Consider the following 23,292-nt stretch of genomic DNA (forward strand, 5'->3'; position numbering starts at 1 on the left):
TTTTTTGTCCGCAAACCAGTGAGGAGGAGGTGAGAGCTCAGCTTCATTGCATACCATAACACAGTGTTTCTCAAACTTGGGTCCTCTGCTGCTGTTGGACTACAATTCCCATCATCCCCAGCTAGCAGGATCAATAGTCAGGGATGATGTGAGTTGGAGTCCAACAACAGCTGCAAGTCCAATTTTGAGAAACCTTTGCCGACCTGCCACCTTCCAGGTGTTCTGGACTACCCCTCCCATCAGCTCTACACCCCACCGCTACAAATCTGATTAAAGGTCAAGGGATCCCTGACCATTAGGTCCAGACATGGCCGACTCTGGGGTTGCAGCGCTCATCTCGCTTTATTGGCCGAGGGAGCCAGCGTACAGCTTCCGAGTCGTGGCCAGCATGACCAAGCCACTTCTGGCGAACCAGAGCAGCGCACGGAAACGCCGTTTACCTTCCCGCCAGAGTGGTACCTATTTATCTACTTGCACTTTGATGTGCTTTCGGGCTGCTAGGTTGGCGGGAGCAGGGACCGAGCAACGGGAGCTCACCCAATTGCGGGGATTCGAACGCATCTGATTACGACTCTGCTAAATGTGGCTGATGGGAGTTGTAGTGATGGGCTGATGGGCAGCAGGTTGGCCAAGGCTGCCATGTGCCCTGGAGATGGCTGGGGTGTGAACTCCTTCCCCATTGAGCTCACAGCTTCACCTTCCCCAGGCTTGGGATACACCTGCTGCTGACCAGCAGCCTCTGACACTTTTCCCATTGGGGACGGTGGCATTTTTTTTTAAAAAAAATCCCCCTTCCCTTCGAAGGGCACTTGGCACTGATCTGCTCCTGAAACTAAACAGGTCTGCCCTTCTTGGCTGTTGGATTTCCTAGGAGTCACAGGGAGCCTGTATGTCAGTTATTATAATATTGAAGGAAGGTGAGGACAGGTGACCTTACCTAGGCCCAAAGTCACCCCCACCAAAGCAGGCTCAAAGCTTCTCAAAGCTTTTCAAAATCATTTTCTCAGCAGCTAAGCATCAGAAACATTCCACTTGCTGTAACTAAAAAGATTGCAACAAGGTAGAGAACAGAGCCCATTGTCTTCTCAGGCCTTTCTCAGAACCACATTGCAACTTGCTTTCTCTCCGGGAACCATGCCAAAGCACAAGAATGAAACAACGGGAACACTCTGAAAACCCCCTCACCCCCTTTCCTGCCAAGAGTCCACAATAGTCCCAAGACAGCTTTCTGTTCATGCTCAGAGGAACCTCAACATGGGGCAGGACTCCTGAGGGAGGAGAAAGGAGGAAGGAACTGGAAGGGTATATATGCTTGTGCACATGATTGTGAACTCATGCATGCTTTTTGTGACTTATCACACTTGCTCCTTCTACCAGTTCATGGATGGTAGAAATAAAAGCCTTTTCTCCGAAACTATTCATTGAGGTTCTGTTGACTCCCACTTCCCTTTCCCAGGCGCAATATTTTTCCCACCCGAGGGCAAAGCCCCATAAGGCTACAATATAATATTATAATATAATATAATATAATATAATATAATATAATATAATATAATATAATATAATATAATATAATATAATAATATAATATAATATAATATAATAATATAATATAATATAATATAATATAATATAATATAATATAATATAATATAATATAATATAATATAATATAATATAATATAATATAATCCAAAACATCTCGAGAGCACCAGGTTGGGAAGGCTGGCATTTGTTTTCTCCAACTTCCTTCCATCTTATTTTTCCCTCTGCAACTGCTGCAGCCAGTGTGGTGTAGTGGTTAAGAGCAGTAGACTCGTAATCTGGGGAACCGGGTTTGTGTCTCCACCGGGTAGTGATAAAGAGGGATATCAAATCCAAACTACTACTACTACTACTACTACTACTATTCTTCTTCTTCTTCTTCTTCTTCTTCTTCTTCTTCCTCTTCTTCTTCCTCTTCTTCTCCTCCTCCTCCTCCTCCTCCAATGCTCTTCCTCCCCCCTTTTTTTTCCTTGATACAGAGGCATGATTTGTTTCCCTGGAGCCCAGGTTACAGTCCTTACTTAATAATCACACTCGTTTCCTGTTTGTGCACCAAGCAGTTCTAATGGAAAACTTCCCCACAACCAAACCTGCAAAGAAACCCAGACGTTTTTGTATTAGTTTATAGATTAGATGATTCACCGATGTACATTTGGTAAGGAACATAACCTTGTTAAAATTAGGCATTTCTCTTGCTCCTGTGCCCAGTGGTTTAAAAAAACAAACCAAGGCACAATGCACTTCCAAGTCATGCTACGTAGAAATTCCAAACAATGTTGATTTAAAAATCAATCTTTATTATACATTGGGGGTGGGCATGGGCACCAGGGTAAATGGATTTAGTTCCAAGAAATCTGCCTAGAATTGCAGCTTCTATTATTTGGACAGGTGCAGTGTGAAATGTTTTGCTGAAACGATCTGATAACTCTATTTGTTCAGGATAATATTCCTCTGAACCGCATACACATTAGTGAAATTCTGTGTGTTTTGATTTCCTAGGAGACTAAGTGAGGGGAGCATCAGAACCCCATCATACTGATTTAGGTTAAATTTCACATTCTGCATTATGTAGTTAAGCTGTTGAATTTCAACAGAGCAGGAGGATGTCGAACTAATTGCTCTAGGAACTATTCCCCACCAATACAGCTCTCATGGCAGTTAAGATCTGTTGGGACACTCCTGTTCTTGGTTGCTATGGCTGAGCTTTCTATAAACAGCAACAGAGCTTTCAGAGCATAAATGCTTTGTTCATTAGGGCTTCCTTTCCTCTGGTAATGTGCCAAAGTAGCACACACAGAGATGCAGGATACAAAAGGTGATTCTATTTATTTTATTTTTAACCTGGGCTGTTGGTTACGAAATGAAGAAAAGTGGTATTATTACTCTTTGATGTACGCTGAAGTGAATCTTTGAGGCTTGGGGAAGCTGACAAACTTCCCACTAGAAATGGTTTAGCTAAAGGTGCCAGGGAGCAAGGCATTCTTCACCCTCCATTCTGGCAAGTAAATAGTATTAAGTCAGTTCAGGAACACATTTGAGTGGAGCAAAAGCACCCAGGAAGAGCATAGAGTAAGACCAGTGTAGCCTAGGACGGGGCATGGCCTGGCAATTGCAATATGCAAATATGCAAATAATTATTATAATTTAAGTGGGAAAATCTCACAACAGTAGAAAAGACCGTGACCAGTGTGCCCTTGCTCTGTCTGCAGTCTGATGCTAACTGTCGATGGGCAACATCTGAACATGATGCGTGGTGTATGGGAAGACTATTATAAATGTTCAATCTCTGCACATGAGTATCAGCTTGTCAGATGGAACCACCCCACTCCCCTCCTCAATGCTAGTGGTTTTCAAGACACACACACCCCTGAGCCAATTTCTGCCAATGAGAGAAGCACTTGCACAGGGCTTTTGCTGATGGGGTTAATTAGGTGAATCCCACCCACGTTATTTTGCAGGGTGGGAAAATGCAAATCTGCTAATATTTGTATTGCCCTCCAGTTACTTAGCACCATGTTTAAGGTGCAATGTTGTCGTTGTTTAGTCGTGTCTGACTCTTTGTGACTCCATGGACCAGAGCACGCCAAGCACTCCTGTCTGCCCATTCATGGATCATTGCCTAGCCGTGGCGAAGGAGCTTGAAGAACTCAGAGAAGCTATGAGCTATGCCATGCAGGGCCACCCAAGATGGACAGGTCATAGTGGAGAGTTTTGACCAAACGTGATCCACCTGGAGCAGGAACAGGCAAGCCACTCCAGTATCCCTGCCAAGAAAACTTCATGGACAAAGAAAACAGGCATATAAAAGGTGCAATGAATCAAGTATAAATACACGGAGAAAGGGCAACTACTAAAATATTTTTTAAAAAACCCCTGCATTTTGTAAAAGCGCATTTTCTCTTCTTTCTTACTGCAGATAAAACAGTTCACTTCGCACCAGCCCTGTAATCAGCTAAATGAAGGTTGTTTTAAACAGCAGTTTTCTCTGAAAGATACTTAGGACCATAGCTAAGCCCTCACAGAGCTTCAGTTCCCAGCAGCCTTAATAAACTATAGTTCCCATGATTCTTGTGGTGGTGCGAGATGTGCTTTAACTGTATTTTGTGCATGCAACCTTAAGGAAAGGAGCTGCAGTTCAAAATACTCTTGCGCTGGCAAATTTACCTATTAATTCCCACAGAGTAAAGTCACAGATGTGGAGGCATGGATCTGCTTCTGTGCATCACAGCTGCCATGTTTGGAACAAATTACGAGATTGCGCTGTGTCTCTGCATTAAAACCAATGGCAGAACTCAACCCTGTGATTTAGCTGAAGTTGAAAATAAGCATTACTGTACAGTATCCAATGTAATGCACCACTGAATTGAACGTGCACCAAAATTTCCAAAAGCTTGAAACCAAAGAAGAATTTGCTGGCAAATGTAAATGCGTCATCAAATCTAATTCTCGCGACGTAATTTCGCCAAAAAAGGTAAACATGGTATTTTTTCAGCTTTGAGGCTGCCTTACCAAGAAGATAGCAAGGTTTGGGGTGGTGATAGGTTGCAAGGCAGAGTGTACATGGCAATGAGCTTGTTGGGTCAATGGTCTGACTCTGGATAATGCTACTTCCCATGTTCATAAGCCACAAGTCCAGATGCAGAGGGAGAGAGGTGAAGGGAGAAAGAAAAGATCAGAATGCCAGGTTTGGCAAAGGGTGTCAAATCATTCGGTTTGTGAATTCCACTGCCAGCTGGTCACACTCACTGTAATATAAAACGGAGGTGACAATGGACATACCAGGATCCTGGGAGGTTGAATCTATAAGGAAGAGCAGATAGTCCAGTTGGGTGGCATCCATCTATTCTGGGAGACAAAGGAGGAGGGTGCCTTTGGGGGTGAAGTCAAACTGTTGGAAGGTTATATATAATGTTTGTTGGTCATTAAGTGCACTTAGTTTGTGTTTCAATTAGAGTCAAGTATGAATGCCTCATTTCCCTTCCAATTTTACTGCTTCACAAAGGATTGAACCCAAAGGAAATATTTGTGTCGTCGTCCCCCCCCCCCGTGCCACTCTCCTCTCATGTGGAAATCTACCTAATCCCAGCTTCCCATGTTTATCCAAATAAGATTTCATCAAGACCTTCCATAATAAAGGTCAAGGGACCCCTGACCATCAGGTCCAGGTGTGGCCAACTCTGGGGTTGCGGCGCTCATCTCGCTTTATTGGCCGAGGAAGCCGGCATACAGCTTCCGGGTCATGTGGCCAGCATGACTAAGCCGCTTCTGGCGAACCAGAGCAGCGCACGGAAACGCCGTTTACCTTCCCGCCGGAGCGGTACCTATTTATCTACTTGCACTTTGACGTGCTTTCAAACTGCTAGGTTGGCAGGAGCAGGGACCCCATCGTGGGGATTCAAACCACCGACCTTCCGATTGGCAAGCCCTAGGCTCAGTGGTTTAGACCACAGCGCCACCCGTACCCTACCCCTCCCCAAATCAATATTTGGTTCCTCCACCCACTTTTTAAAGGGAGAAACAGGAATCTGAACATACCAGGGTTAGTTTTAAAAGCATTTTAATGACATAGCATATATTTAACAGATAGGGTAAAAGTCTAGAGGTACAGTTCCATACAACCGAAAGCCAGTTCCAGTACTATCCTGACTACAGGCCCAGTCATTGAGAAGTCATTCCTATTAAATGTATTTCTTTCTTTTTTTCTGATTGTGCAGTAAGATGAAAATTGTTCATTACAATAGTTACAGTGACAGAGAAATGCACACTATGTATCAAAGAGCAAAAGGTAATGTAGCAAAATTATAACACAGTGTAGCTGCTGACAAGCAAGTTAACCATTGGAGTAACATTTTTTTTTGTTTTTGTTTTTTCTTCTTCCAGTAAATGCTTCAGTTCCACTTTTACACTTAATTGATGATTTTAAAGGGTTTTTTTTTTAATTATACATCTAGCCTTATTATACTTTTTTTTACTAGAATTATCTGAAACATACAATATAATGTATTTCAGCAAAAAAAAAAAAATCAAAATTACAGATTATTTAAAACCGTTATCAGTATGCTAAGTCTTTCTTTCTTTTTTCCAATACCAACATTCTTAACTGTCGTTGCCGGATGTGGGGTTTTGGCGGGGGGGGGGCGGTGACGGGGGGAAAGAAAGCATCACGTCCATGTTTTAAGTTCACATAAACAAGATGCCTGGATATAGAAATGGTTTTGGCCTGTACGTTAAATGTTGAGCTGCACTCTTTGTCACGGTAGAAGAGAATAAGCCACCATTTCATTTACCAGGGTTAGATTCGCAGTGGGGAGAACCAAGTGGCCAAGGCTCAGCGCGACAACCTCAGACGGAAGTGAAAAAAGGGTCTCTGTGTGTTTCTGTGTGTCTGTCTCTGTGGGCTTAGGAACTTTGCAAGCACCTTGTATTCCAATAACACTAAAATAGTGATGGGTTGGGGCAAGGTGGGGCACTGTTGTTTTTCAAGACAGCCTCAAAAAATCGAGGAACAGTTTAAATAGTAAAGATCTAATCTACATTAACCTCGTTAAAAAGAAAAAAAAGGAAAGAAAAAAAAACCAGAGAAAGAAAAGGAAGGAAAACAACGAAAGGAAAAAAAACCAAAAACCTGGCTCTTCTCTTTTACTCAGAAGCTGCCCAATGCACCTCAGACGTATTTGTAACTTTAGAATCTTTTTGTGTATTTTTTTGTTTTGTTTTAAATGCTCTATAAATAAAAAATTTAAAAAAATTAAATCACATTGAGGAACATTAGGCACAGAGAGTAATGTATTGGTTCTGAGCTTGCATGCTGGAATTCCACTGGAACGGTCGAGAGAGGTGCAGCGTGTAAAAGATAGGAGGGAGTTCACTTCTTTTTCCCAAAAAGGCTGAATCTCTTCTCTTTGTCTTTCTCTTTCTCTTTCTCCCGTTTGCCAGGACTGGACTCGCTGGTTATTGTCACACTGGCTGGCAGGGTTTGGGCGCGGCTCGTCGCTGGGGTGCTGTGTGTGCTTGTGGACAACTCGGCTTTGTCCGAGATCGCAGAGGCAATGGCCTGGATCCATGCGTTCATTTCCTCCTGGGGGGGGGGGGAGGCACGACAGGAAGGTGTTTAAAAAGAGAGAGAGATTTCAAGGAGCCCCAGGCCTTCCCACACTTTGAAAATAAATAGCTTAAGGCAGAGGTTCTCAACCTTTTTGTGCCCATGGCTCCCATAACCAACTACAGTGGTACCTCGGGTTACATACGCTTCAGGTTACAGACTCTGCTAACCCAGAAATAGTACCTCGGGTTAAGAACTGCTTCAGGGTGAGAACAGAAATCATGCAGTGGCGGCGCGGCAGCAGCAGGAGGCCCCATTAGCTAAAGTGGTGCTTCAGGTTAAGAACAGTTTCAGGTTAAGAACGGACCTCCAGAACGAATTAAGCTCTTAACCCGAGGTACCACTTAACCCAAGGTACCGTGGTACCCCGATTTTCGAAAGTCTCCATTGCCGAACGCTGAAAACCCGGAAGAAAATGCTTTCGTTTTCGATTGCACCTCAGAAGTCAAGTGGCTTCCACTGAGTTTTTTTCAATTTTCTCTATTTGCAGGCTGCCCTTTGCGCCTCGCTTTTTGAAAGTCGAACAGTCTTCCAGAACAGATGCCGTTCGAAAACCGAGGTACCACTGTACTCTGTTCCTGCTGCACCCCTGTGGGGCTCAGGAGCCCAGTTACGTCACCCCTTGCCTGCAGAGCTGGCAGCCTCTCACCCTTTTTCGAACACCCTCCCTTGTGGAGCGTTCCCTCAGCCTCCTCTCCTTTCCCCTCTCCTTGGGAGTCCACTGGGCAGCCACTGCCGCCACCCCTGGTCTCTGAGCCACTGCACCCCAAAGAGAGTAGTCTCCTCACACTGTCCCACAGTGGCCTGGGAAGATGATGGCCTTAGTGGCCCAATGGAGACTGGCCAAAGGAGAACGAGAGGCCGGCACCTTTCTTTGGGTGGCAGCAGTAGGTGCTGCTGGGCTTTTATGGTGGAAAGGCTCCGCTTCAGCACCAGGCACTCAGCTTCCAGGCAGGCCTTGCACACAGCAAGCAAAACAAAGGCCAGTGCCTGCCTGCCCAGCCTCCCACTTGTCTGTCCATTCCCAACAGCAAGTGCTGGAGGACTGACCATCTGGGCTTCCTCGCCCGCTGGCCTGTTTACTCTAAGGCCATCTCAGCTCCTGGCAACCAGCACTCCCTGGCCAGTCCCAGAGGCACCATTCACCTGGGGAGCTCGTAGCCAGGGCTGTAGGAACAAACAGCCACACAAGCCTTTGGGAGGCAGATACATAAGAGGGCATCAGAGGAGGGAGGGAAGGAAAGAGGGACAGAGGCCAGTGTTGCTTGTGGCACTCCTGACCATCACTGAAGGCACCCCAGGGTGCCACGGCACACTGGTTGAAAACCACTGGCTTAAGGGATTCTGGTGAACTCAGGCAACTTTCACACTTTACATTTTAAACAGCCCCACTCCAACCTCCAAAAGAACTCCAGGGCTTCCTGACCATTAGGTCCAGTCGTGGCTGACTCTGGGGTTGCGGCGCTCATCTTGCTTTACCGGTATACAGCTTCCGGGTCATGTGGCCAGCATGACTAAGCCGCTTCTGGCGAACCAGAGCAGCGCACGAAAACGCCGTTTACCTTCCCACCGGAGCGGTACCTATTTATCTGCTTGCACTTTGACGTGCTTTCGAACTGCTAGGTTGGCAGGAGCAGGGACTGAGCAACGGGAGCTCACAGAAATTCCAAAGCTGTCTAGCGTTGCGATGTCATAACACATATGCAGAGAGTGAAGGTGTCTGTCAAGCCAGAAGCCCAGTGTTTCCCAAATTTGGGTCTTCAGCTCTTGCTGAACTACAACTCCCATCATCCCTAGCTAGCAGGTCCAGTGGTCGGAAATGGTGGGAATTAGTAGTCCAAAGGCAGCTGGAGTCCCAAGTTTGGAAAACACTTCAGTAGACACTGTACTGGGAAGTTTTTAATGCTTGGTGTTTTATTGTTTTTATATTTTCCTGGAAGCTGCCCTGAGTGGCTGGGGAAACCTAGTCAGATGGGTGGGGTATAAATAATGAAATTATTATTATTATTATTATTATTATTATTATTATTATTATTATTTCAAAAGGGGAAGGGCTGCTGCTCAACGCACATGATCCGGGTTCAAGATTTGGCATTTCCAGGGAGGGCCAGGAGAGGTGCCCTGTCTGGAATGCCAAGCAGTATCGACAGTAGTGAGTTTGATGATTTGGTGTACGTTAGCTTCCGATGTCCTATTGCTTTATGCAGAATGCGGCTTCAGGAGATCGTGGTAACAGCAAGACACCAGCAGCACCAACATGACTTTAGAAAAAGAAGAAGAACCCAACAAGGGACAGAAACTTACATCGTCTTTGGCTTGGAAGAGGTACTCATTGCCGTCAGTTAACCTGAAATTCAGAATGACAACATCAGGATAAAGAACGTGCTCTTGTCAACCAATCGGGAGCAACAGGAACTGCGGACCTTGTTATTTTTGCACCAGTTACCCCGCAAAAGGTTCGTTGTCGGCGGACGTACTGCCCACCCCAGTTTTAGAGGCACCTCGTGTATCCCGACACGTCCTTGTGTGCTCCATCCCTGAAGTAGACTGAGCACTTCAGAAATTTGGGAGTAAGACTTCAGTACATTGCAGTGTTCCTAGTTCCCTCTTCTCGATGAACAAAGCCAGAATAAATCATGCAAAACAGCAGCAGCAGAAGAAGAAGAGTTTGGATTTGATATCCCGCCTTTCACTCCCCTTCAGGAGTCTCAAAGCGGCTAACATTCTCCTTTCCCTTCCTCCCCCACAACAAACACTCTGTGAGGTGAGTGGGGCTGAGAGACTCCAAAGAAGTGTGACTGGCCCAAGGTCACCCAGCAGCTGCATGTGGAGGAGCGGGGAAGCGAACCCGGTTCACCAGATTACGAGACTACCGCTCTTAACCACTACACCACGCTGGCTCTCTCCACAAGCAAAACCTGTGGGCTAAATTATGCAATTTGCACAAATTTGTTCAGCTCATACCTGGCAGGGGTGTTTTCTTGGTGCAGAACTGGGATGTCTGAGGCTGGACTGTTAGTTTTTACATTTTCACTTCCCTTTGAATGTATTCAACAAGATTTATATACCTCTTAATCACCAAAACTTCTAAGTGGTTTACATAAAGTATAAAATACACATTAAAATTACTGATAAAATCAGATTTTTTTTTAAAAAAAGAACATTAGCCTAACATTTTTCCAAATTAAAATCAGCGGTTTTAAAATTATACATTATAAAATAAAATTATATATGATGATGCATGTTGAATTCCTTGAAAGAGTGGGACAAATATTAGGTGCTCATCAGAGGTCCTTTCATATTTATTCTGGGCGCAACACATTTCAAGTGGCTGATTGGAGGTTCCAGTGTCGCTGTGCTCCAATTCAGCAGGGGAACGTGATGGGATGCTCAGTCTCAATGAGATACAAGAACTAGAAATCCTTGCTCATTCGGACTCTCTTTGGCTTCCATGAAGAACCTTCACAATTTCCGAAAGCATCAATCCCCACCCCCCCTTATGGGTTGGGTGCCTCTCTGTTGTTCTCTGCTATTTTAATAAGCGTAATAATCTCTCCCCTGCCTTTGTGAACTGCTTAGATAAGGCTTCCTTGCTTTGCCTTGACTGCTTAGGGCTAAGGTAATGCTGAACCATTTTCGACACTGAACCATTTAATGCAAGGTGCCGTGGAAGGGATACACGCAGAAGCACACTTGAGAAGCGTACTACAGTGGTGCCCCGCAAGACGAATGCCTCGCAAGACGGAAAACTCGCTAGACGAAAGAGTTTTCCGTTTTGGAGGTGCTTCGCAAAACGAATCTCCTATGGGCTTGCTTCGCAAGACGAAAATGTCTTGCGAGTTCCTGCTGGTTTTTTCCCCTTCCCCCCCCCTTTTTCTAAGCCGCTTATCAGCTGATCCGATCAGCAGATAAGCCGCTAAAAGCCTCTAAAAGCCGCTAATAGCGCTAATCCACTAATCCGTCAATGGGCTTGCTTCGCAAGACGAAAAAACCGCTAGACGAAGAGAATCACAGAACGGATTCTTTTCGTCTTGCGAGGCACCACTGTATAAACCTTTGAAGAAGGATTAGACTGCCCTGCTGCTTGGGAGACGAGCTGTTGCTGTCTGAGCTCGGAAAGCCAAACGGTGAGGGCAGGGGGAGAACGAGGACCCGAAAGGTACTGGTGTTGAAGGCACAAACCAGTGGCTGGTGTGGTGGGGATGCTAAAGATCATAGAATCATGGAACTGGAGAGTTGGAAGGGACACCAAGTGTCATCTAGTCCATCCCACTGCAATGCAGGGATGCTACCTTCTCTGATGCCTCCAGCACAGAGAGTCAAAAATCACTGTAGTAGTGCCATTGCAAGTAGAAGAGCTGAGGACATTAAGATAATAATAATAATAATAATAATAATAATAATAATAATAATAATAATAATTTATTATTTATACCCCGCCCATCTGGCTGGGCCTCCCCAGCCACTCTGGGCGGCTTCCATAAAAACCAAAAATACAGTAAAATATCACACGTTAAAAACTTCCCTGAACAGGGCTGCCTGTCCCCACAAGATGCTTGTGGGGAGACCACAAGCCGCATCCATATGAGGATTTTTTGCCCCGGTGTATATTACTTTGCTACCTTACACTGAGTTGCATTTGCCATTTCAACATAGCTGTCAACTTTCAGATTTGAAAATAAGGGATCAGCAGCCTCACTTGTCCCAGGGACAGTCTACGGGATATCTAACGATCTGGGATAACAGTGGGAAGCGGCGCTGGAATAAGGGAATTTCCAGCAAAAAAGGGAAGGTTGACAGCTATGCATTTCAAAGCCCTTCCAAAAGAGACCCTTTTGCAATCTCTTTTTGTTCTATTGCAAAGAGGATCCTGGCAACTCTAGGACCCCGAATCTGTATGCTGATGGCAGTCCTTTGCAGCTTTGGAACATCTTCATGGTAACATGGGATGACAGGGAAAAAAGCAAGGTCCTATTCTGGAGCCATATACGCCAGCCTTTCTCAGCCTTGGGTCCCGAGATGTTGTTGGACCACAACTCCCATCATCCCTGACCACTGGTCCTGCTAGCGAGGGATGATGGGAGTGTGGTCCAGCAACATCTGGGGACCCAAGGTTGAGAAAGGCTGTTATACACTAACATGTCCAGAGTTTACCAAGCCTATCAAGTTTTGGAACAGAATGGTTTTTGAGTAGGTCCACTGCTGGAGGCAGTAGGCCTCTGAATATCAACTGTTGGGAGTCACAAGTAGGGGGACACCCATCTTGATGGTCAACAGTCAGAACAGAATGCTGGACTAGATGGGTCTTCGGCTTGATCTAGCAGTCAGGCTCTTCAGCCTGGATACGTCAGTTAGTTAGAGTGTGTTGCTGCTAACACCAAGATTGCAGGTTCAATCCCCATACAGGACAGTTGCATAGTCCTGCATTGCAGGGAGTTAAACAAGATGATCCTCAGGGTCACTTCTAACTCTACGATTCTATGATTCTAAAGTCCTTAAAAGGTAAAGGGACCCCTGACCATTAGGTCCAGTCGTGGCTGACTCTGGGGTTGCAGTGCTCATCTCGCTTTATTGGCCAAGGGAGCCGGCGTACAGCTTCTGGGTCATGCAGCCAGCATGACTAAGCTGCTTCTGGCAAACCAGAGCAGCACACGGAAACGGCATTTACCTTCCCACTGGAGTGGTACCTATTTATCTACTTGCACTTTGACATGCTTTCAATCTGCTAGGTTGGCAGGAGAAAGGACTGAGCAACAGGAACTCACCCCTTCACGGGGATTCGAACCACCGACCTTCTGATCGGCAAGCCCTAGGCTCTGTGGTTTAACCCACAGTGCCACCCGCGTCCCCTAAAGTCCTTAAGAGAGGAATTAAAGGGAAAGAACGAGGCCTAACCCAGATATCCCCTGTGAACTGATCTCGGGACATTTCTAGAGGGCCATGTCATCTGCAGCACCCAGGGGTTGTGCTGTGAATTGTGGAGGTAACGCTCCGCTTTGCGAAGGCAAACCTCGCACCAGACATGCAACAGTGTGTCAAGGAGCGTTGCGCCTGCTTTGCCTGACCTTTTGCCTTCTTGCCTAGAAAACAGGATTTCCCCCTTGACCGTTTGTCCTTTCGCAGATTTGTTTACTAGACATAACGCTTGGCTGGAGCATGGCAGGGAACACAGACGTAATCAAGTATCGGGGAACATTCTAGGGAAACACCTGCTGACACGTGCATTGACTTCTGCTAATAAAAGGAGCCTCTACAGAGCTAGCCGGCAGCTTGCTTGGAGCACGCTTGCCAGCGTGATTCAGCACAGCTCACCTGCATTCAACCTCCTGTCGTCTCCGTTATTCCTACAGTGAATGCAGTTGCTCAGAAGATCGGTGGATGTGGATAATGTCTGCAAACCGCTGGTGCGGGGAGCCTGGGAACTATCAGTTCCCATCCCTGTAGGGAAAAGGAAAAGTCTCTCTCTCTCTCTCTCTCTCTCCTTCTCCTGCAGGAAGAGGTGCCTTACCTTAGCTTGAACACATGCTTTTTCTTCTTGTATTCAACTGCCACTTCGCATGTCGCTTCTTTCAGGCTGACGGGGATCTCGTTGTGGTAGGGGATGCCCGAGGAAGCAGCCTTGGCATCTTTGTAAAAGCCCATGTCTTGCTTGTTAATGACACAGTAGACGTTATGCCAGGATCTTGGGAGAAAAATGAAACAACAAGGCAAGCATTAAGGCCGCCGTCACGGATAAGCGCAGCTTCCTCCTTGCTTTTCTAACGCTGCAGCATTGCATAAGCAAATCAAAGCTCTTTTTCTGCGAGAAGATAAAACAGGTTTATGGGCAAAAGTTTGCACGACACAGCTCTGTTATAAAAGGGAGAGGGAGACAGAGAGAACAGGTTGTCTGCAAAAACAGAAGAGATTTCTCAATGCTATGCCATTAGGGTTTTTGCATCTTAATGATTTTATGTGTTGTGCCTAATGGTTTTCTAAAATGTTTCTATATTGCTGTACCCAACGCTGATATTTTGAGAGAGAGTAGATAAATATCAGCACTATTTGGAAGTAAACATGCTGAGTGTTTTCAGAGGGGAAGCTGTCAAGTCTGAAAGCTATCAACTTGGATGCATCATTTATTCAGCATTGTTTACTTGGTTATTTCTATCTTGCCTTTTTCGATCCAAAAAGGATTCTGACACGAAACTAGCAGGATGCAATGAAAACCACCAATCCACTTAAAACCTTGACATTTCAAGACGAAAATAGCCAGCAAAAACGGGGGGGGGGGGGAGAGTGTGTGATGCTGTAAGCATCTGAGATAGAAGGGGACCAAAATCAAACCTATCAACAGATAAATAAATTCTGTTTATTTATGTGCATGCTGCCTGACAACAAAAATCCTTGAGGCGTTTTGAGTTTGGCTGTGAATCCTTGTGAGCAGGAATCCGGAATGCTCACGCCGTCTGTGTAAGTCTTTGCAGGAGGGCCACTGCCATAGGACAGGATAGCTGGCGGTCACCCCTCTCCTTTCAGCCATGCAGAGAGGAAGTGACAACGCTAAGGGAGGATATTCTTAGGCTTCAGGAAGAGTCAGAAAGAGGAAAGCCGAGAAATGCAGGAGAGCAGAGAGGAATTTTTGGGACACACATTCCGCCCTGCTTGCAGAGTGAGCAGCAACCAGGAACAGGGACCACGAGGTGGATACTTCGGAGGTTGCAATGTATGGGAGGAGGAAGATGCAGGAGATTATCGCGGAGGAGGTGTGCCTGTGTGCAAGGGAGGTTGCACAGAAGGAGAGGGGAGGAGGCACAGGCATGGGGTGGAAGTGAAAACAGGGGTGCAAAGTGGGACCGCGGAGCAGAAGAGGGAAACGTGGTTGGGAAGGGGAGTAGCGAGATTAGTAGTTGCATGCGGAACGGGGGACGCTGGCGGGCGGAGTGAGCCGGGGTACAGCCCCTCGTTTCAGCTCGTTCCTTGCTGGGGCAACTTCAGGGGCCCGTGTTTCCCCGAGCACAGCCTGAAGCCTGCCTCCAGCTCGAACCTCACCTTGTCCTACACCCCCGTGGAGCCTGGCCACAGTGCAGAGCGGGACAGAGCCCTCTAAAGCAGCGTCCAAAGGAAGAGGAGAGGAGAAAAGGATATTTGGAGGGGGCAGCCCTCGCCCTTTGAGCAAGTAAGGAGGGAACAAGAAAACAAATGGTATTGGGAATCGGGGGGGTCTGGGACCAGAAACCTGAGTGGTGGCAAGTCTCTAACAAGATGTTGGTGGGAAATAAGGAAATAGGGGTGGGGGAAGGAGGATAAAGGGGAAACTTGGGGGGGAATCCAGTGATGAAGCGGCGATGACCCCCACTTGTATACCACAAAGGAAGAACATACTGGAGCTCTGGGGATCCTCCAGAGGTGGATAAGCACGGAGCGAACTGAACAAACCTGTTTGAAGCCTTCTTGTTGTGTGACTCCCATTCATGTTTGCGATGCAAGAAGCCCTCCATCAGAGTGGAAGGCGCTTCTTGCGTTTTGGCCGGGAGGGTGGCGGCTGTCTGGGCCTGGAGGCCAGCCTTGGCTTTGCGATCGGCCGTCGGCGACGGGACGGGACTGGTCTCTTTGGAGCTTGTCCTCTGGTCCGCTGCTCCATTGACCATTTCGTTGGCTTCCCTCGACTCTCCCATCTAAGAAACAAGAGCGGGACACGTAAGCCGCTGTCCGGCGGCAAGGCTGTTGCACGCAGCACTTTCTCGTTTAATCAAAGAACATCTTAAATGTTCCGTTTGCAAAGCTTGGCCCCACGCTGTGTACCAAAGCCTAGGGGGTTCCAGTAAAACTACTCTCGCCCCCTCCCCATTGAAGAAACAGAGGGCTGGAGGAATTAGAACGGTATCATTTAGATTAGTACCCAATTGATAGAGGTGAAGGAACAGGAGAAAGGGAGAGGGTAACCCATCTGTGAGAGTTTTACCGCTCTTGGCTTTGCTGATCAAATCCTTAAAATGCCATGATTGAGCAAAAGCAAACTGTACAAGCAACAAGGACTTCTCTATTAAGAGGCTATAGAGAACGCAATTCTTTGCTGTTCCGTAACTGGGAATAAGAAACTGGGCCCAGGATTGTGGCCGCACTGCAAGCGTTTTTGACTGTTCCAATATTGCAACAGTAAGAATCTCACTTCTGTTAAGTTCAGAAAGATCGTAAAAAAAAGAGGGGAAATCCAACTGATTCACGTCAGCCGCCTTTCAATGCATCTACAACGTTACTGCCGTTGGGTCTGTGCAGTACCTCTATAGATGCATTAAGCCAGTGGAAAGAGTACTGCTAACAGCATTCACAGAAGCACCCCGATGTGACCCGGACCCACCTGCAAATTCCCCCACTCCAGCACACCCATCCCCAAGGTGACAACATAATCAGAAGACGACATGCAGAAACTGGTGGGGAATATCCGAGGGCAGCATGCAATTTTATCATGTCCCCCGTCCTAGTTAGAAGAGGTTGGATCGTCAAAGACAGGCAGGTTTAGAGGGGAGAGGAAGGTGGAACGAGGCAGGGTCGACAGTTAAAACGTTAATTTATCTCAAAGTCTCTTATCGTCGGACTTTGGAATCGGGTGGATCGGATTGGGTGTTAAAGGAGCCAGGAAAACACTACAACCACTCAACTCCACACGTCTATTTACCCCCAAGACAAAGACAGAACCAAGGCCTTGGCCATCTCTCGCCTTGCCGGTCTCGATGCCTGCTGTACTGTAACTGAGATGCCTAGCGGGGCCAGCTCTGACTGGGCAGATCCGTGATGTCTTCAGCAGCCATTTCATCACCCAAATCATTTACAACCGGAATCCTGAAACTTTAATCTTTGGCAACAGTGGCTCGGTCCCAGGCGGGACGGATAACATTGATTAAAGGAGTCGGGACTTGGAATTCTGTGCCGCAGAAAAGCCACTGGTAGCAGCCCGCAGAGGAGTGTAGGGATTGTGGTTATTAGCAAGTTACTAAAGCCCAGCACCGCTCAATGCTCTAGTAGTAGATTACAAACACTCTGCGCCATTTTTAATTTTTTATTTCACATCGAGGAGAAGCAAGGATTTGCCAAGGACACAGTAATTAAAAGACATTTTTTGCTGCTCCGGCCAGGATTCAGACAATTCAGAAGCAGCAGAATTATTACGCAGCAAGCTGTACATCTTCCACTTTCGCTACAACTGTTTGGGCTGATCCTTGGGAAAGGTGGCTGGTACCATTGGCTCCCATTCCAGTATGTTGGCCAATTGCTAAAGGCCTCCAGTCATCCATGGGGTAGGGCCTTCTAGGTAGTGGCATCCGAGTTTGAAACGCCCTCCTTTGGGAGGCTCAGAGAGCTCCCTCCTCAGTGAGCCCGTTCCCTCCCAGCTTTCAGCCATAATCCTACTCCTAGTGAACTCAACTTCACTGGAAACAATGGGATTTACAGCTGGATAAATATGTATCAGATTCTGCTGTTTTCTAAGGCTGCGGTCCTATACTCTCTTATATGGAAATAGGAACTACTGGACTCTGTGGGGCTTACTTCTGAGTAGACATTTACAGGTTCGCACTGCGAGCTACCCAGAGCATTTTTTAAAAAATCACCCAGCTCACCTCACCCCAATCCTTTGAACCAAGAACCAGGTCAAGTTTTGCTGGCACAGTATCAACCCCCCCTCCCCTTATGAAATAACTGAATGTCCCAGGAGGGAACCCAAATCCTGAACTAAATTGAATGTGCGTAACTCCCCCCAACCATGTTAACTCTTAGTTTTGTGTTTTTTATGGTTACTCTCACTTGGGGATGAGAGATCCGGAGAAAGTGGGCGTTGCTCAAAAACTAGGGGGGACTTCCTAGGATTAGTAAAAGAGAAATCAAATAATGGAACCAGAGTTTCCGCGGTAGAGACACTTGAATTCGCTTCCTTGGAGGTTTCGAATGAATGGGCGAGAGACGTTAAGTCAGAGGTCTCTAGGTATAGAGTAGGCTTTCCCAATAGGGTGCCCTCCGGGTGTTTCGGACCATCGCCATGCTGACTAGGGCTGATGGGAGTCATAGTCACAGTGATCTGGCAGGCGCAATGGCTGGGAAAGGCTGGTAGAGAATATACTGCATTAGAGCAGGGAATGTAAAAAGAGAGACTTGTGGGAGCCAGCAGGGGCTGGTGCCCCTTGGGACTGGCAGGGCAGAAAGTGGGGAGACCAACAGAAGGTGGACCCAGAGCCCAGGACAGGCATAGCCAGAGCCAATGGGAGGCAAGAGCCAACTAATTCAACTTCTGTCCTCATCTTCCTCCCGGCTGAGTTTTACAAGTGCAGCACTGAGGCAGGAGAGAGAGGATGAAGGGGACATGCAGTTCAGGCCCCGTTGGCCTAGCTGCAAGTAGGAGGGCAACTGGTGGTGGCACAAGGAGGGCAGACCAAGGTTGGTGGGGCAGTGCCCGATTCACCAAAAAGGACCAGGCTCCACTGGTGGACGCTCCTCCGTTCAGATTCCACCAACTGGGAAAAATAAAGGAATTTCGTGGAGTGGAGAATCAACTATATTTGCAAACCAGGCCATCAATATCACACCGTATTTTTCGCTCTATAAGATGCACTTTCCCCCTCCTAAAAAGTAAAGGGAAATGTGTGTGCGTCTTATGGAGCGATTGCAGGCTGTACAGCTTTCACTGAAGCCAGGAGAGCGAGAGGGATTGGTGCACACCGATCCCTCTTGCTTTCCTGGCTTCAGTGAAAGCAACGTGAAGCCTCCGGAGCCCAGCGGGAGCGCTCCCACTGCGCTCAGGAGGCTTCGGGTGGCTATCCCTGAAGCCAGGAGAGCAAGAGGGATCGATCCCTCTTGCTCTCCTGCCTTCGCTTCGCTGGAGAGCTGCTGCACAGCTTTCCCTCTCTGTGCAGCACCCCTTCAGCGAAGTGGGAGGAGAAATGAAAGGGGCTCCGTTTCTCCTCCCGCTTTGCTGGAGAGGTGCTGAGCAGAGAGGGAGAGAACATTTTTTTTTCTTGTTCTCCTCCTCTAAAACTAGGTGCGTCTTATAGAGCGAAAAATACGGTGCGTTGTGGTAATGCCACCTTCCCAGCAGTACAGGTGGGTCAGGTCCGAGGGAAACCTGAGAGCCAGACACACAGCCTCTGTACTCTTGCCTGTTTCTGGCAACTTCTAAGGCTGCTCATCTGACTCCTGGGTTGCCCAGGGCTTGCTTGCCTGTTCTGGCAGAGACTAGGGAATGAAGCATAGGGAAGGCACTTGTGTTCATGCAAGCGAAGACTGCTGCGGATCTGGCTTTAGCTCGCTGCAGCACAGCCATCTTGTTAAGATTATGAACAAAGCTGTCACATTGCTTTTCAGTATTTTTGCAGCCTGCTTTCAGAAACGGTTCCCGCAATGAACAGAATAATAATAACAACAATAACAAGCATGTATGCAAATGATGCATGGTGACACACAGGGGGAAATAATAAGAGCTAAACAAAACTTTAATGGAAACATGCTTTGAGCATGCAGACAAAACACCATGGGTGACAATGGTTAACAACAACAACAACAGATAAACACAAGCATGTTATGAATACACGTTGTCATCATTGGAAGGTTAACTGCAAGTCAGCTGAGTTTGTTAGCTGATTCTTGAGGTATTTAAATCCTGATGCAACACAGCAGCGAGGGACGCAACATGGAATACATCCCCGCTCCCCCAGAGTTTGCTTTTCAAAGTGCATGAATCAAGATCTACATTCAGTCGTCCACCTCCTTGAGCCTCTGTACTGTTAGACGAGGAATCAAGGGATCTGCGTAAGGGAATGACAACCCACGCGTTGTTCTGTGAAATGCCACAATTTTTCGGAACCAAAAAAATGTAGGCAGCTATTAACAGAGAGGACTGCAGTGTCCTTTGCTGCCTGAGATTCAGGTTTGAGGTATCTTTTCCTCCAGTTTTCCCCTGAATGCTAGAGCTCTATGTTGCCATTATACGAGGAAACTGAGCATCCCTTAGGCATTTTTGGCTACAGGATAGAACAGGTTTGGAACAGTCCCTTTGCCTGGCCAAGGGTCAAAAAGGCATCTCTGGTTCCTGCTGGGTTTAATGCACTTTGAGGGGCAGCAACCTAGAACTGGTGTAAAGGAAGCACCAAAACATGTCAACACATTGATATAAGGAAATCTAAAGAGCATGAATTAAGAAGTTATACGGTGATATCCTGATGAGAGGGGGAGGAAGAGAGAGAGAGACATGTATGATAATGAAGAAAGACATGGTTGCATGGAAGAATAAAATCCTAGCCTTCTCACACCTCACAAATGTTGCCAGGTACACTTTGAGAAACTAAACTGATAACCAGTACACCTTAATGTAGACTCAGAGGTTCAGCAAAGGGAAACTAGATTTATCAAGTGTGGTTTGCTAATTATAAAGGTTAATAACTAACTAACCCTTATACCGGTGGTAAAGATTGCAGCAGAAATTCTTCATGGGAGGAAATCAAGGCCGCATTGGAAAATGGCAAAACTACAAATAAATTTGGAGACATCTAACAAATGCCAATTATTCTTTACCTTTACCAGCTGAGGCAACCGCCCATCGACTATGCTACAATCCAAGTTTATGTAAACAAAAAATCTTCTTAATGCCACTTTTGTGCAAAATTACTGAATCTGACGTTGCAACCCCAGAACGCACGTTTAGCAATCTTTATCGCTACCCACAATCAAGTAAGGTTAAAGAGAATTTCCCACCCTCCTTTGAAAGTGTGGAATTTCTCTCCCTTTTCAATGTGTCTTTTCATGTGGATTGATGGTCCCAATTCAGAGGTGAAGATTGCCAGATGAACCCTGGGTTTCACTGAGGGCTTCAAACACCTCACCTTCCTCCTCCTACAGTAGCAGCAGATAGACTCACAGTAGATACCAATTCAACTGTCATTAATTCTTTCCAAATAAGCCAAGCAAGTCTCTGCTACAGCCTCTGCTATTGCCTTAGCCCCCTCACGGAACTACATTCCCCAGAATTCCTTCAAGAGAAGACAGTTGCCACCCTACCACTACCCAAAAATCTGTAATTTGATACTATGGTCACCATCCTCTGTTCTCCACCTTCACACAGAATGGAAGTGTCTAGAGCAGGTGTAGGCACTGTGCTGCCCTCTAGAAATTGATGGGCTCAAACCTGAGGCCCTGCCATAATCAGGGATGATGGGAGCTGTTGATCAACAACATCTGGCTAAGCGTGGGCTAGAGGGTTGACGTTTAGATCCATGGAGCCCAAATTGAGATTCCCACTCAACCGAGAAGGTAACTGAGTAGTACCTCTCAGCCTAATATACCTCAAGGCTGAGTTCCTTGTGTGGGATACAAATGTAATAAAACTGTTAACGTGTAATAGCAGATTCACGCTTGTTAAGGGTTCCTTTCCTCTTCCCTAACCTGCACTTCTCCTTTCGTAGGGGGGGGGGGAATGAGAGCAAGGGAGTGTGAACCTGTGGCTCTCCAAGGTGCTGTTAGGACTCCAGCTCCCATCATCAACCTTAGCCAGCACAGCCAGTGGTCAGAGCGATGGGACGCAGAGTCTAGCAAGATCTGCAGAAGACACAGGTTTCTCCACCCCTGGTTTGAGAGTCAGTGAGCAGAGGTTTCAGATATGGGCTATGAATCAGCCTTAAAGGTATAAGCCCCTCAACCTAGTGCAACCTCAAAGGGCTGTTGGGAGAATTAAAAGGGGAGGAAGGGAAAGAGGATCATGTATGCCACTTTGGAGTAAAGGTGGGATAGAAATCTAATAATTAAACAAACAAAGAGGATGCACCTTCTGTTTCCCTTCACTATTAATACGTTTTCCTACTCTCCCACTTTTCCCCTTAAACTTCTAGGAATGCGAAGGGTTGGAGTCATGAAAAAAGCCAAGGTCTCTGCAGCCTAGTAGGTGTGGGGAGAATCTTAGACCCAGCAGGGCCAAGGGTTGGTGCCTGGCTGGAATGTGTCCTCGAACTCTGGCAATGCCTTTTGCTTCCCTGGGTGGAGCACAGAGAGGTGTGTATGTGTGCGAGAGAGAACGTAGAAACTAGCCTACTGTGCAGAGGTAAAATGTTCACTCATTGCCCCACCCACTTTAGCCTCTGGCTCCTCCCACCACTGGCAAGTACCTCTGAAGGGAATGTTGCTCTTGGCTGAAAAGTGTCCCCCACCCCTGCCGTAGGATGAAAAACAAGGTGGGCATCAAGGCACTGAGCTCCCCATGTGCCTCAGGCCTCATGTTGAGGGCCAGCGCATGGGAAAGGCAAGCATCCTCTTTATCTGTGTGTGACAGGTGAGCATATGAAGATGAAGGTGCTTCCTTTCCCGATATATGTACCGGAGGCAATGCTAGGAGGGATGGGGAAGGCAGGTGTTCAAGGTTCCTCTCCCCCCCCAGGGCTTAACTTGCTTGGAAAAGGGGAAAACTGGGAACAGTCCCAGCAACAGGAACAAGGGATGCCCACACTATTAAAACTCCACAGTTTTAATGGACCTTTGGCATTTATTTTATTTTATTGCAGATTGCAATCCTAAACATTAAATCCCACTGAGTGCAATAAGGTTTGCTCCCTAGTAACTGTGTTCAGGAGGGCAGCCTGAAAGAACACAGGTTGTCCTGTGTTCAGCCTCACATGATCTGCATGGATTTCTCTCCTTCTTTCCCCCCTCCAACCAGACCCTACTTTAAAAGGACTAAGAGAGTCCTGTGGTTTTCAATGGGGTTTATGCACCAAATAACCAACTCACTGGCTAGGGAAGAGGAACACTGGAACAAGTTGCCGAGACAGTAAGATCACACTGACTACTAATTTTGTAGCGTCCTTCCATTTAAGCTTTATTGGTGGTTGCTGGGTTCACACTGCTTGGAATGTTCAACAACTTACTAACTTCTAGGTCAGGGGTGGAGAACCTCGGGCCCAAGAACCAGGGCTTTCTAACCGGCCCTCAGCACTCTCCCTAGCCATGTCCCCTCACTGGCCCTGTAATGCTGTTGCCTGGCTGGAGTTTGGCCATGAATTGTGATAATGCCTCTTTGGATAGAGGACAGAGAACTGTGGGTGCATGTTTAGAAACGTCTGACTTTTGCATGGCTGCGCTGCAGCCAGCACACTGTACTAACAGCTGTATCTGTTACTCCACCCACTTCTCCC

At 46.8% G+C, this 23,292-nt stretch overlaps 1 protein-coding gene across 3 annotated transcripts in view; it reads right to left on the minus strand.

Annotated features, from left to right (window-relative positions):
• Positions 1-5,585: 5,585 nt before the first annotated feature.
• The window catches only part of SPTBN1 (spectrin beta, non-erythrocytic 1), a 244,607-nt gene continuing 226,900 nt past the window's right edge, over positions 5,586-23,292 (minus strand). For all 3 annotated transcript variants that reach the window (XM_082217182.1, XM_082217180.1, XM_082217181.1), the window contains 4 exons: positions 15,566-15,804; positions 13,656-13,829; positions 9,452-9,494; positions 5,586-7,123 (listed from right to left, as the gene is read on the minus strand). In XM_082217182.1, coding sequence (XP_082073308.1) covers positions 6,911-7,123; positions 9,452-9,494; positions 13,656-13,829; positions 15,566-15,804 — 669 coding nt within the window. In that variant the 3' untranslated portion in view covers positions 5,586-6,910. The remainder of the gene's footprint in view (positions 7,124-9,451; positions 9,495-13,655; positions 13,830-15,565; positions 15,805-23,292) is intronic.

Source organism: Podarcis vaucheri (assembly GCF_965113315.1).
Source record: "Podarcis vaucheri genome assembly, chromosome: 3".
Taxonomy (NCBI): domain Eukaryota; kingdom Metazoa; phylum Chordata; class Lepidosauria; order Squamata; family Lacertidae; genus Podarcis; species Podarcis vaucheri.